This window comes from Micropterus salmoides, unplaced genomic scaffold, assembly GCF_014851395.1.
Source record: "Micropterus salmoides isolate LMB-PRFRI ecotype aquatic unplaced genomic scaffold, ASM1485139v1 Ms_hic_scaffold_22, whole genome shotgun sequence".
NCBI lineage: Eukaryota > Metazoa > Chordata > Actinopteri > Centrarchiformes > Centrarchidae > Micropterus > Micropterus salmoides.
The window spans coordinates 12,281,360-12,292,455 of record NW_024041373.1 but is presented as its reverse complement, the minus strand read 5'-3'; the positions used below and the strand labels follow the sequence as shown (position 1 = coordinate 12,292,455).

Below are 11,096 nucleotides of genomic sequence, written 5' to 3'. Positions count from 1 at the left end.
ATATGCACTTTTTTAACTTAACCCTATCATGCATGAATTATTAAAAACATACAGATTTTTTAAGATTATTTTTATTACCATAAATTATGCTAAAATACAAATCTATCCACATTTTTTACAAAATTCTGTTTTTTCCACACCTGACAATATGGAATATTATGTTCTTTATGACATGTTATGCTATGTATTTAAGCTCAATAATTTAAATATTAACAATAAAACATTTTAGGAACAAATAGTGGAAAAACACTTACAGTGGTGTTTATAGCTGTAGTTATATATGCGGAAACCCAGTAGCATATTTTTAATAACCTTGAAAATGTTAGATTACTAGCTAGTTCAAAAGGATTTCTTTACAGTGAGTACAACACTTAGCCTATTCTTATTTCATGTGAAAGGCCGCGAAGCAGTCAAAAGTTGTCATTTATTGCTGTCGTGTACATACTTTTGCATTATTATTTATGTCCATATATTTGTTCATCTTTGAAATTGTGTAATACATGTAGAAGCAGGTTACAGAAATCAGACTCCACTGTTGCATGACGTCCACATAAGTGGACAGTTGGTTTTTGGTGTATAAAAACTACATTTTACTCTAAATGTTAGTTCATAAAACATAAACATGTTAATCATACTTTACTGTAGGCCTGCATACCTTTTTTTTTTAACATTTTTTTTTTACCTCGATTGAATAAGCACATTGCCATCACAATCGGCCATCTTGGATTGATGAGGTCATCAAGCAATGAATATTTGGATAACAAGAGTAACCGCCACTGTTACAACTGCTGCTGTCAATCAACTGGCTCTGTCCTCAAATGATCTGAAAAACATAACTGCGAAATATTAACCCAAAACGGGGTAAAATAATTTATTTCACTAAATCAGCCCATAGGACTATAAACTTGCTGAGAGCTAGCTGATTACTGTCCCTGCTTTAAATATTCATCACTCTGCGTGTCGCCTAGCAACCACGTTGTTGAGCTACTGCTACCAAGGACGACAGAGAAAATCAGGAAGGAAATTAATTAAAATTATTTTTAAATTTGGCTTATTTTGCGAGTTTTTCATACCGAACAACGCCTCTCAGACGTTATGAAATAAGTGTAAACTGAAGTTGCCTATGGGGCCACCATTTTCCGTAAAAACCACAGTATGTTGCCATGGTGATAAAAAAAAAACGTTTGCTGCGGCATATATCTAACGGTCTTAAATCTTTTGACTGTGTAGTAAAACACAGTAAAACACGGCCTTTCTCACTTTTTAAAATCATAAGTAGTAAGAAGTGAGGTGAGTTTTCACAGATGGACCACCTGAATGCAGTGATTATGCTCATGCCCAGATACGTAGGCAGTGACTTCATACTCATTTTTCAGTGCACGTCCAGTGGCCGTCGTTTCTGTATAAGAATGGATACATTGCCAAGAAAACGAATATGCTATCATTCATTTGCGCCGGTATGCGCATTAAAATGAATACAAACATGTTAAGGGAACGTATTTTATGTTAATGTATGTCAATGGGCTGCTCTGCTTTTGAAGATTTGCTGTTGAAAAGGGTTTTTTTTCCCCAAGCTGCGGTGCGTTCTCATTATATTGCTTTAAAATGAAGACGGGCTGTATCAAATTATAATGATGATGGACGCACGATCGATTGCATATGGTAGGTAAATATTTTCTCACAGTACAGATAGCCCAAGCCATTTGACGGCTTGAAATATATATAGACACATTAGGAAAACATTGATGTACACATGTTTCCAGATTTTTTGCAGACTGTGTGTGTGTGTGTGTGTGTGTGTGTGTTTGGGGGAGAGGTAGGGTAAGGTATAATTGGCCAAATGCGGTGGTGCATAGCTATAGCCTACTGTAGATTGTGTCTAACATGTAGTGCATCACAGCTTCTTATTAAATATGTACATATTTACACTCAGTGGTAAAATAAATAGGCACTGCTTCCTTTCATCAAAACAATATAATTGCTAATATATGACTATATCCTTTGTAGCACTCTACCAAGGTGGCAGCAATGATGGATGCAGCTGGGATCATCATGCACTCCTACATAGAGGAATAATTTTGAAATCCATGACTTTGGGATACTTATAAATTGTTAATAATACAATGAACACCACTGTTACACCATCCGACCTGGTGGATGTGCCAAGACAGCAGAACTTCAATGGCACCCTGGGCACAAAGACCCCTTCAGGCTGGGCCGTAATCCATACTGCTACCATGACCTTTTGCTCTCTCCTCCTCATCTTCATCTTCTTCCTGGGCTCTTATGGCAATCTTGTGGTGTTCCTCTCTTTTTTCGACCCTGTGTTTCGCAAGTTCCGCACCAACTTTGACTTCATGATCCTCAACCTATCCTTCTGTGACTTGTTCATTTGCTGTGTGACTGCTCCCATGTTTGCACTGGTGCTCTTCCTGGATGCGGGTGGAGGGGGTGGCGTGTCAAAGAGTTTCTGCTTTGCCTTCCACTTGACCAGCTCGGGCTTCATCATCATGTCCCTGGAGACGGTAGCTGTCATCGCTTTGCACAGACTGCGCATGGTTTTGGGGCAGCAGCCCAACCGCACCGCTTACTTCCCCTGCACGCTGGCTCTCACCGCCCTGCTGTGGACATCCAGCTTCACCATGGCTGCCCTCCTAACCATGCGAGCCTACCCACGTAGAGATGGACCCTGCTTGCCCCACTTTGGCCTTGGAGGTGGACAGGCCAGGGTTGTGTTGTACGTCTACCTGGCAGACTTTGCCTTTTGTGTAGCTGTGGTGTCCGTGTCGTATCTGATGATTGCTCAGACACTGAGAAAGAATGCACAAGTCAGGAAATGTCCCATCATCTCTGTAGATGCCACGTGTCCTCCGCCCCCACCACCTCTCATTGCAGCAGGCTTTGAGAGCATGCAGTGTGCTGTGCAAGGCCCCTCTCTGTACCGTAACCAGACTTACAACAAACTGCAGAATGTTCAGACACACTCATATGCCAACAAGACCGGCCAGCCTTTGGTTCCAGGAGCCGCCCAAGGAGCCACCTGCTGTCAGCTGGTGTCTACAGTCAACTTGGCCACAGCCAAAGACTCTAAGGCGGTTGTCACATGTGTGGTTATAGTGTTCTCTGTGCTGCTTTGCTGCTTGCCGATGGGAGTTTCACTGGCACAAGATGTTTTGTCACCAGAAAGTAGCTTTGCACATTACCAGTTTGAACTGTGCGGCTTTGTGCTCATTTTTCTCAAGTCGGGCATCAACCCCTTTGTGTACTCACGCAACAGTGCAGGCCTCCGCCGCCGTGTGCTGTGCTGTATTCAGTGGGCGGCACTGGGCTTTCTCTGTTGCAAGCAAAAGACCCGCCTGCATGCGATGGGAAAGGGCAGCCTGGAAGTCAATCGCAATAAATCCTCCCATCACGAGACCAACTCAGCCTATGTACTGTCACCCAAGCCACAGAGGAGGCTGGTGGACCAGGCTTGTGGGCCCAGTCACTCCAGGGATTGTGCTGGTAGTCCAAAGGCCACAGGTGTGCGCAAACCTCGCCCCCCAAGTACCTCTACACCTATCAACACCCGCATCGAGCCCTACTACAGTATATACAACAGCAGCCCCTCTGCAGGGCCCAGCTCGCCCACCAGCTTGCAGCCCGTCAGCTCTCAGACATTTGCCTTTGCCAAGTCTTATGTAGCCATGCACTACCACACTCACCAAGACGCACTGCAAGACTTTGAAAGCACATCAGTGCACCAGATTCCCATTCCCTCAGTCTAATCAAAGAGCTGCTGAACAGAAAGGTTCGGACAATCTCGCCATGGCTTCAAATCAAACGTGAATCAAAAGAGGAACATGAATGTATTGTTTTATATATTTGGGATCTGTATTAACCTTTTGTTCTCTTCTTCAGTGATGATACATGTTACGTTTTATTGGATGGGGAAATTAAACCAGAACTATACTAAAAACAAGCAATAGATTTGTAATGACGGTGTCTGTTCCAAAAAGATATTTACTGTTATTGAATTTTTCTTCGAAAAGATACTGCATTTCCACACTATGTTGCACACGCATGTGCCATTATAACCGAGACTCTGTAGGATTTCATTGCAGCCGAAGACTGCAGTTGCTGGCTTCACTGCTGCCTCCTGTCTGTCTGAAGTTGCTGTGCACTGACATCAGCTGCTGTAGTGTCGGGCTGCTGTGAAACCCTGCACAGGCCCACACATGGCTGTCGATGGCATGTGGTTGCACTTTGATGGACTTTTGCTTCTTCAGAAAAATGTATTTGTGAACCTTGTACACTTTTCAACACAATAAATGTTCGGCAAGTGCAGTGAATCTGTGCTTTCACTTTTTTTTTTTATGATACGATTGACTAATTAGTTAAGCGATAAAATTCATCTGCAACTATTTTGGTTATTGACCTTTGCTTGTTCCAGCTTTTAAAATGTTGTCATATACTGTGGGTGGGTTTTATTGTTGATCAGCCAAAACAAGATATTTGAAGGCGTCACCTTGGCTCTCGCAAAGTATAATGGCCACTTTTCAACTTTTAAGACAAAAAAATTATAACAAAGTCAATAATGGCAGATTAATTGATAATAAAAATAATAGTTGCAGCCCTCTTTTTAACATTAATTGGCAGCAATGTCATTGGCTAATGAAATGATGCCAGTATCTCAGGCCTCATGTGTGAAGGGTCATTTTGCTGATGTTAAGAATGAGAAAACTACATACTTGTGTCATCGTAGCCCTATAAAAGGAACTCAGAGCAACATAACAGTTTCAATTGGCGTTTTGTGTCTCACAACTACTGCTATATTATTTTCACATATTCATGTAAAAGAGTTTGAACTGAAATTCTGCTTTAGAGAGCATTTCAGAATACATCCACATGCTTAGACTTCCAATGTATTCCTTACATTATACAGCAAAGTTACAGCAGTTGCTACACCTCAGTGTACGTCTGACCTTAAATTGTGATCATTCTTTTCCAAATTCATTTTTTTCCCCTTTTGGAGATTAGATTATACAACCCACACACCATCAGCACCCTCTGGTGGCCCTATATGAACCATGACAATTTACTACAGTCTGTCCATCAAAAGAGGATCAACCATACACTGTATATAAAAATCAACACAGGGCTGGGCAAATATAATATAAATATAAAAAAAGAGACTGAAAAAAGATTTTACTTAATTTTACTCATGCATATTTGTTGGAAAAAAAGATTATCGTAATTGTTTTGAATGTTCTACCCTTAGATTTGTTAAGTGACCCACTGTTTGGCATCAAATGCTTGTCATGTGCTGACCAAAAAAAAACACAATTAACCATCTGGTTTACTTCAACTTACACTAAGGAGCAAAGACAAGACCAGCCTTTAAACTTGAAAGAAATACTGATTTGATATTTATCATGATAATTATAGACGCTGAATGATGTGAAATCTTTTATCGCAATATTTTTGGTTGCATTGCCCAGCCCTAGATAAACATACTTCACCTTCTTTCCAGGAAGGAAATGTAAGACAGATGCCATGTTTTAATCACTTAATGAATAACAGAAAAACACAAAATTTAATTTGTATTGGTTTTTCAAGGTGATGACAACTAACTGATATTCCTATAATTATTAAGCAGAGACATTCGTTGCCATGATTTCTTTACATCTCAGTCAAGTCCAAATGTTTTTGATTTCCCCTGTGTGTTCATGCAACACTATAAATGAGGTCTCATTTTTAAATTTTATTCTTTGCTGCAAATGCATCAGGGTTGTTTTTAGCCCCTTTGATAAAGCAGTGACCAGGATCCCAGTGTGTATCTTCATAAAACCACAGAATACCGCTTATAGGTACCCTTAAAACATTCTGTACATGCCAAACTTATATGAAATTTTAATCAACCACTCACACTCTTTGTTGCTATTCCACAGCATCCCCGAATGCATAAGTTACACTCAATCATTCAGCAAACTAACACAGCACACATTCTCACTGCTGCAAAAAAAATTCAGACTTGCTCCCTCCCCCAAGTCTACAAGTGCCACAGTCAAGTAGCTTATCATTTCATTTCATATCACACACTCGCACACAAAATTACAGACCTTAAAGACAATAAAACCACCATCAATGTTGTTGATTCCCCTGCTGATAACAAATCCCCTGATTCCTTACTCCTTTTCTTGCAAATAACCAACACAAAGTGAAGCATAGATATGACATACAGGCAATACATCCACTGTCTTGTGGAGAGAGGCATCGGCCACATTTGACAAACTCGGAGCTAGCTTGCTGGTTTACGTTGTGATGTAGTAATTGCCCATTGCACAGATCGGGGCTGGGGCTGTGCTCCTAGGCTACATGAAGTCCAGCCTCAGGATCAGCTTTAACCTCAGTTTAACATCGATTTTGGCTTTTAGCAGTGTTATGGGCATCTCTGTTTCTCTTTTGATGTGTCCTCTCTTTTCCAGTGCACCTCTTACTGCCTGTCCTCTTCTTGTCCTTCACGCGCTGTTCACGCGCTGTTGCTGTCATGTGATCTTTGTCAGTTTAGCTGGAGATTGACAGGAGTCCATATTCATCAGCAGTGTCAAGAATCCTGCATATAACCGGAGACTCAACCTAGGGGAGGAAAAAACAGATGTCAATTAGGGCTACAACTAACGATTACTTCATTGTCAGTTATTTTCCTTTATTAATCGATTAGTTGTATTGCCCATAAAGTGTCAGAAAATTTTATAAAATTGCCAATGTCGATCATGGTTTCCTAAAGCCGTCCTTGTCTTATTTTTTACACAACCCAAAGATATTCACTTTACTGTAATAGAAGAATACTGAAACCAGAAAATTTTTACATTTTTCTTTTTCCTGCTCACACATTACTAGACCTTCAAGTTAGACATTTTGACTAATGCAGGAAGACAGCCAGTGGTACTAATAAATACTAATTCAACTTAACTTCTCCACGTTTGTCCCCTATGTCATGTGAACCCCCCCGAACTAGATGTAAATTAGTAATACATATGTTACCATTTGAAATAGCACTTTCTTTTTATTCAGCTCTCAAAATGTAAGCATGGGTTAGCACTATAACTAAGCTTCAACCTGAAATCCACTTCTAAGCATGTTTTTTTTTTTTCTTCCAGTGACTGTGACTCACTGGTGAACTGAAGTGAACTTACCCCCAGGATGTACTGGCAAGTCTGAGGCTCCAGCATGTAGACAGTGACAGCATGGGGAGACTCAGACTCCTTACATCTGACGGAAATAAGAGAATTGAGATGAGCGAATCAACCGGGAAACATCAGGCAGTCACACTGAACCAGTCCACCACCACACACCCCCATGTTCACTCACTTGAGCTTGACAATGACCTGCCTGGGCTTCCCTGTCAGATCACACACATCACCGTGGCCATAAAAGTGGGAAACCAACCTATCATAGAGGAAATATAAAGCGAGAAAAATCAACAATACTCTCAGTTTAATTTGTGTCCAGGTTAGGGTAAAAAAAAATATGAATGGCCTACTTGACTTTCTGCACTCCATCGTCTTTGAGCTGGTATGATCGGGCAACGTTCTTCTTGGCCCAGTTAATATGCTCCTCTCCGTTCCAGCTCCCGACCACCACAATGTTCTTCCCCTGCTCTTTTTCCTTGGGCACCAAAGAACATTTTCATCACTGTCAAAATGCAATCTAACGTACCCAACAATCTTACATACACAAATACAATTTTCCAAGCTGAAACAATTACTCGATGAATATGATTATCATATCACTCATTTCTCAAGCAAAGGTTCCCCAGTTCGAGCTTCCATAAATCGGAAAAATAATAAGTTCAACAGCTTAAGCTGATACTAGAAATAAGTGAGAGACACTCACACAAGGAGGGATCCTTACCTCATGGTACTGATGGACATGCTTTCCATAGCAGAATTCATATTTCCACCACCCTACCCCCTGAAACACACAAAGTAGGATGATTATATGTCACCAAATACCTTATTAAACACTAGCCAGGTGCTATAATAGAAAACATAACTCACCCCATGCAGACAGTACGAGCCACTGAGGAACTCCTTGATTAGCTGGTCATCTGTCAAACGAGAGATGTGAGTGGTGCCGACAGTGACCTGAGACTGCCCTCCAACAGTTATAGGTTTATGGGTGGAGGTGAAGGACTCCTCTCTCACTGGTGCTGATGCCTCCTCCTGTAGCATGTCACAGATATAATTGAGCCAGGGGTTGTCGGTACATGCAGTACCCATTTTACCCCCCCCTGTCATTTCTGTGCATGTCTCACCTCTCTGGTCTCGGAGGTGGGGCTGAAAAGTGGTTTAAGCTGCTCTTCTTGCTCCTTGTCCAATTGGGTGAGCCGCTGAGGCTGTAGAGGGGAGCCTGCCAGAGCCTGGCAGAAGATGGCGTTCACCGGAGAGGACTTAAACCTGCAAGGAATATATGTCAAGTTCGGAAATGGTTAGATGTAAGCAGGAATCTCAGCTGCGGGAAAATGCATTTCAGTTGAACTCTGAAACAGAAATGACTAATGACTTAAAACAGCATTTCAGAATGGTCAACATATTTCTACTACTTAGGCGTACTGCTGTGAACAGAATTTTCAAATGTAGTCATTTTGACAGATCTACCTGTATTTTGGGTGTGCACAAAGCAGCGGTGTCAAAACCACCACCTCATATTCACAGGTAGTGACCTCAGCGACGGACAAGATCTCGTGCTTGGCCTCTGGATGACAGACGTACAGCACAGACGTGGAGCGAGCCTCGTTCTGTTTCAGCACACAAGGGGTCCCATTCCCCATCTCAAACGAAAAGTAGGGAGTCAGCTGACCTTCTATATTCTTAGTTGGCACCTTGACACCAAAGGAAAGAGGGAAGGAAGCAGAAAAAAAGATTACGAACATGATAATTTGACAACCAGTTTTGAAAATTTGGTTGGTCACTAAAGTTACGGTATTATACTTACTTCTGTTTCAGTTGCTGATTTGACATTTTCTGTCTCTTCTTCTTCTTTATCTGAAAAAAATGAAAAAAATCCTAGCTTTCGCACAACAAGGAAAAGACTAATACAATCAATAAAATATTCAAAATAATATGAACAAAATTACATTCCCAGAGAAACTCACCTGTCTCTGTCGACTGACTCTTCTGTGCCATATTCCCCAGGAAGTACTCTTGAACACTAACTTTCTGTGGAAAGACACGATAACCTTCAGTACATACCGCACTGAGTGCTGGCTTCTCATTCATGTCATCTAAAAATGATTCTACCCACTCAGAACACTGACCTGACCAGTGTCCTTCTCTTCATGATACTGTCGTATATGCTTTCCATGGCATACTTCATATGTCCAGTATGACTCAATCTGCAATGTTGGCAAGCCACGAACAAGTTTAGAGTTATGCTTTAAGTCTTCAATTCACCAAACAACCTCAGCACTTCAGCAGAAAAATAACAAAGAGCTTTTTGTTATGCTCCACCAACGTAGCGTGAATGCCAGCTGAATGCAGTTTCAGCCCCTGCGCTGAGGAGAATTAGGGAAATGAGATGAAAATGAAACGTGAGAAGTCTCACCCTGTAGGAGCAGCTGCTTCGTTTGAATAGTGGCTCCAGCAGTTCCGCCGGACTGAGCCCACTGTACTCCTTATCATCATCCTGAGACGACAAAAGTCGGCAAACATATGCAAGAAGGGTGAGAGAGATAAGGCAGCGTAAGGAGCTGGGTCAGTAAACTCAAGAGCAATAAAAAAAAAATAAAAAAATAGCACCACATAGATTAGCATCATGTAATTCAACTGAATTGAATAGTGATTGCCATCCACAGCAAAGCTATTCTTATGGGGAAAGAGGGCCAAATCATGGAAGGCCTCCCTGCTATATTTGCACGATGTGGATAATATAGTCAAACTGGGGACTAGTTTAAAACCTTGTTGCTTGCCCCAATGTTGTTGTTTTTTTATGATAACACTGCTATCACAACAATATTAACAACAATGTTTTTACATCCCTTATGAGCCATTTTCGAATACAACCTTACTGTAACAGATATGAATGTCGGCCAAAACTACAATGTGACACAGAATGAAGCTACAAAAATTGAAAGATATAAGCCAGTCTTATACAATTGAAGATGGTACACAGTCTCTGCACGTGTCTCAGAAATGTGTGAAGAATGAAAGAGCAGAGTTGTATCTCCTAATCTTTTAACATGACATGACATTTATTGAAATGTACATGTCAACCAAGGAGAATTTAACAGCCTTGCATTAGCCCAGTGGAATGAAGCTGGTTTGCCGATATGATAACGTGTGTCATCATGCCTTTAATGTGTTTATAAATATTTTCTATGGAAGCAGTAAAACACTTTTCATGACTACCTCGATGAAGTGTATGTTAAGTCCTCCTCAATTGTAAATCCTGATTACCTCCTCTCCAGCTGTCAGGGAAGGCAGGAGACATTTATACTTCTCCTTCTCTGTTGTTGTCATGATGACAAAGTCATCTTCCTTGTAAAGTACTCCTGAAGTTGGCTGAAATGCACAGACAAACGTGCGTTAACTTACTTTAACAACTGTAACGTCTGTTATGAAAGAAAGAAGAAACTGAGCATAGAAACGTTAGCAGCTAACGTCACGCAGTAACATCTCCCCAACGTTCAACAGTGCATTAGTTCACCTAAAAGGCGGTGTTACTAAAGGAGGAAGCTTACCAGCGTCAATTCAGCGCCTGGCCAGGTGATTTTGAAAGGTATTTCGTCTGTAAAGGAGGGATACCCTCCTCTGTTTGCCGAGACGCCGCTGCAGACCTCCAGCAAGCCCCCAAGAAACACTATCAGCACCCCAGCCGTCATATCTCCTGTCCGGCTGCTGAGCTCCTACAGCCCGCTCCCTCAGCCTGCCTACCTCACACTAATACCGGACTGAGTGATGAATTCGTGTTGAAATGGTGTTGCAAAGGCCGAGGAAGTCCGGTTTGACAGACGTAATATCTGACTGTACGGGGAAGATGTCAATACAGCACAAAATACCGGATGTGAACTGTATACTTGCCACGTCGTGTTCCGCCAGTTGGTCGAGCTGAAA

General features: G+C 41.5%; 2 protein-coding genes across 2 annotated transcripts; one reads left to right on the top strand and one right to left on the bottom strand.

The window, feature by feature from the left end:
- Window positions 1–1,138: 1,138 nt before the first annotated feature.
- Window positions 1,139–4,328, top strand: gpr75 (G protein-coupled receptor 75). Its single transcript, XM_038737615.1, has 2 exons — window positions 1,139–1,662; window positions 2,008–4,328. Exon 2 carries the CDS (start codon window positions 2,124–2,126, stop codon window positions 3,765–3,767), a length of 1,644 nt encoding a protein of 547 aa, XP_038593543.1. The 5' UTR covers window positions 1,139–1,662; window positions 2,008–2,123; the 3' UTR covers window positions 3,768–4,328.
- Window positions 4,329–6,510: 2,182 nt separating this feature from the next.
- On the bottom strand, window positions 6,511–11,054 carry erlec1 (endoplasmic reticulum lectin 1). The gene is made up of 14 exons (XM_038737616.1): window positions 10,724–11,054; window positions 10,440–10,544; window positions 9,589–9,669; window positions 9,302–9,379; window positions 9,140–9,203; window positions 8,980–9,029; window positions 8,643–8,866; window positions 8,300–8,441; window positions 8,043–8,207; window positions 7,897–7,956; window positions 7,526–7,650; window positions 7,354–7,431; window positions 7,179–7,254; window positions 6,511–6,618 (listed from the first exon to the last, which is right to left on the bottom strand). Exons 1-14 carry the CDS (start codon window positions 10,862–10,864, stop codon window positions 6,547–6,549), a joined length of 1,461 nt encoding a protein of 486 aa, XP_038593544.1. The 5' UTR covers window positions 10,865–11,054; the 3' UTR covers window positions 6,511–6,546.
- Between the last annotated feature and the right edge of the window lie 42 nt (window positions 11,055–11,096).

Excerpts from the sequence above, each read along its gene's own strand:
- gpr75 (XM_038737615.1), top strand. The coding sequence starts at position 2,124 with ATGAACACCACTGTTACACCATCCGACCTGGTGGATGTGCCAAGACAG.
- erlec1 (XM_038737616.1), bottom strand. The coding sequence starts at position 10,864 with ATGACGGCTGGGGTGCTGATAGTGTTTCTTGGGGGCTTGCTGGAGGTC. Across the intron at positions 9,380-9,588 it reads GAAGCAGCTGCTCCTACAGG|ATTGAGTCATACTGGACATA; the intron begins GTGAGACTTCTC and ends CCAACATTGCAG. Across the intron at positions 9,030-9,139 it reads GAGTCAGTCGACAGAGACAG|ATAAAGAAGAAGAAGAGACA; the intron begins GTGAGTTTCTCT and ends CATTTTTTTCAG.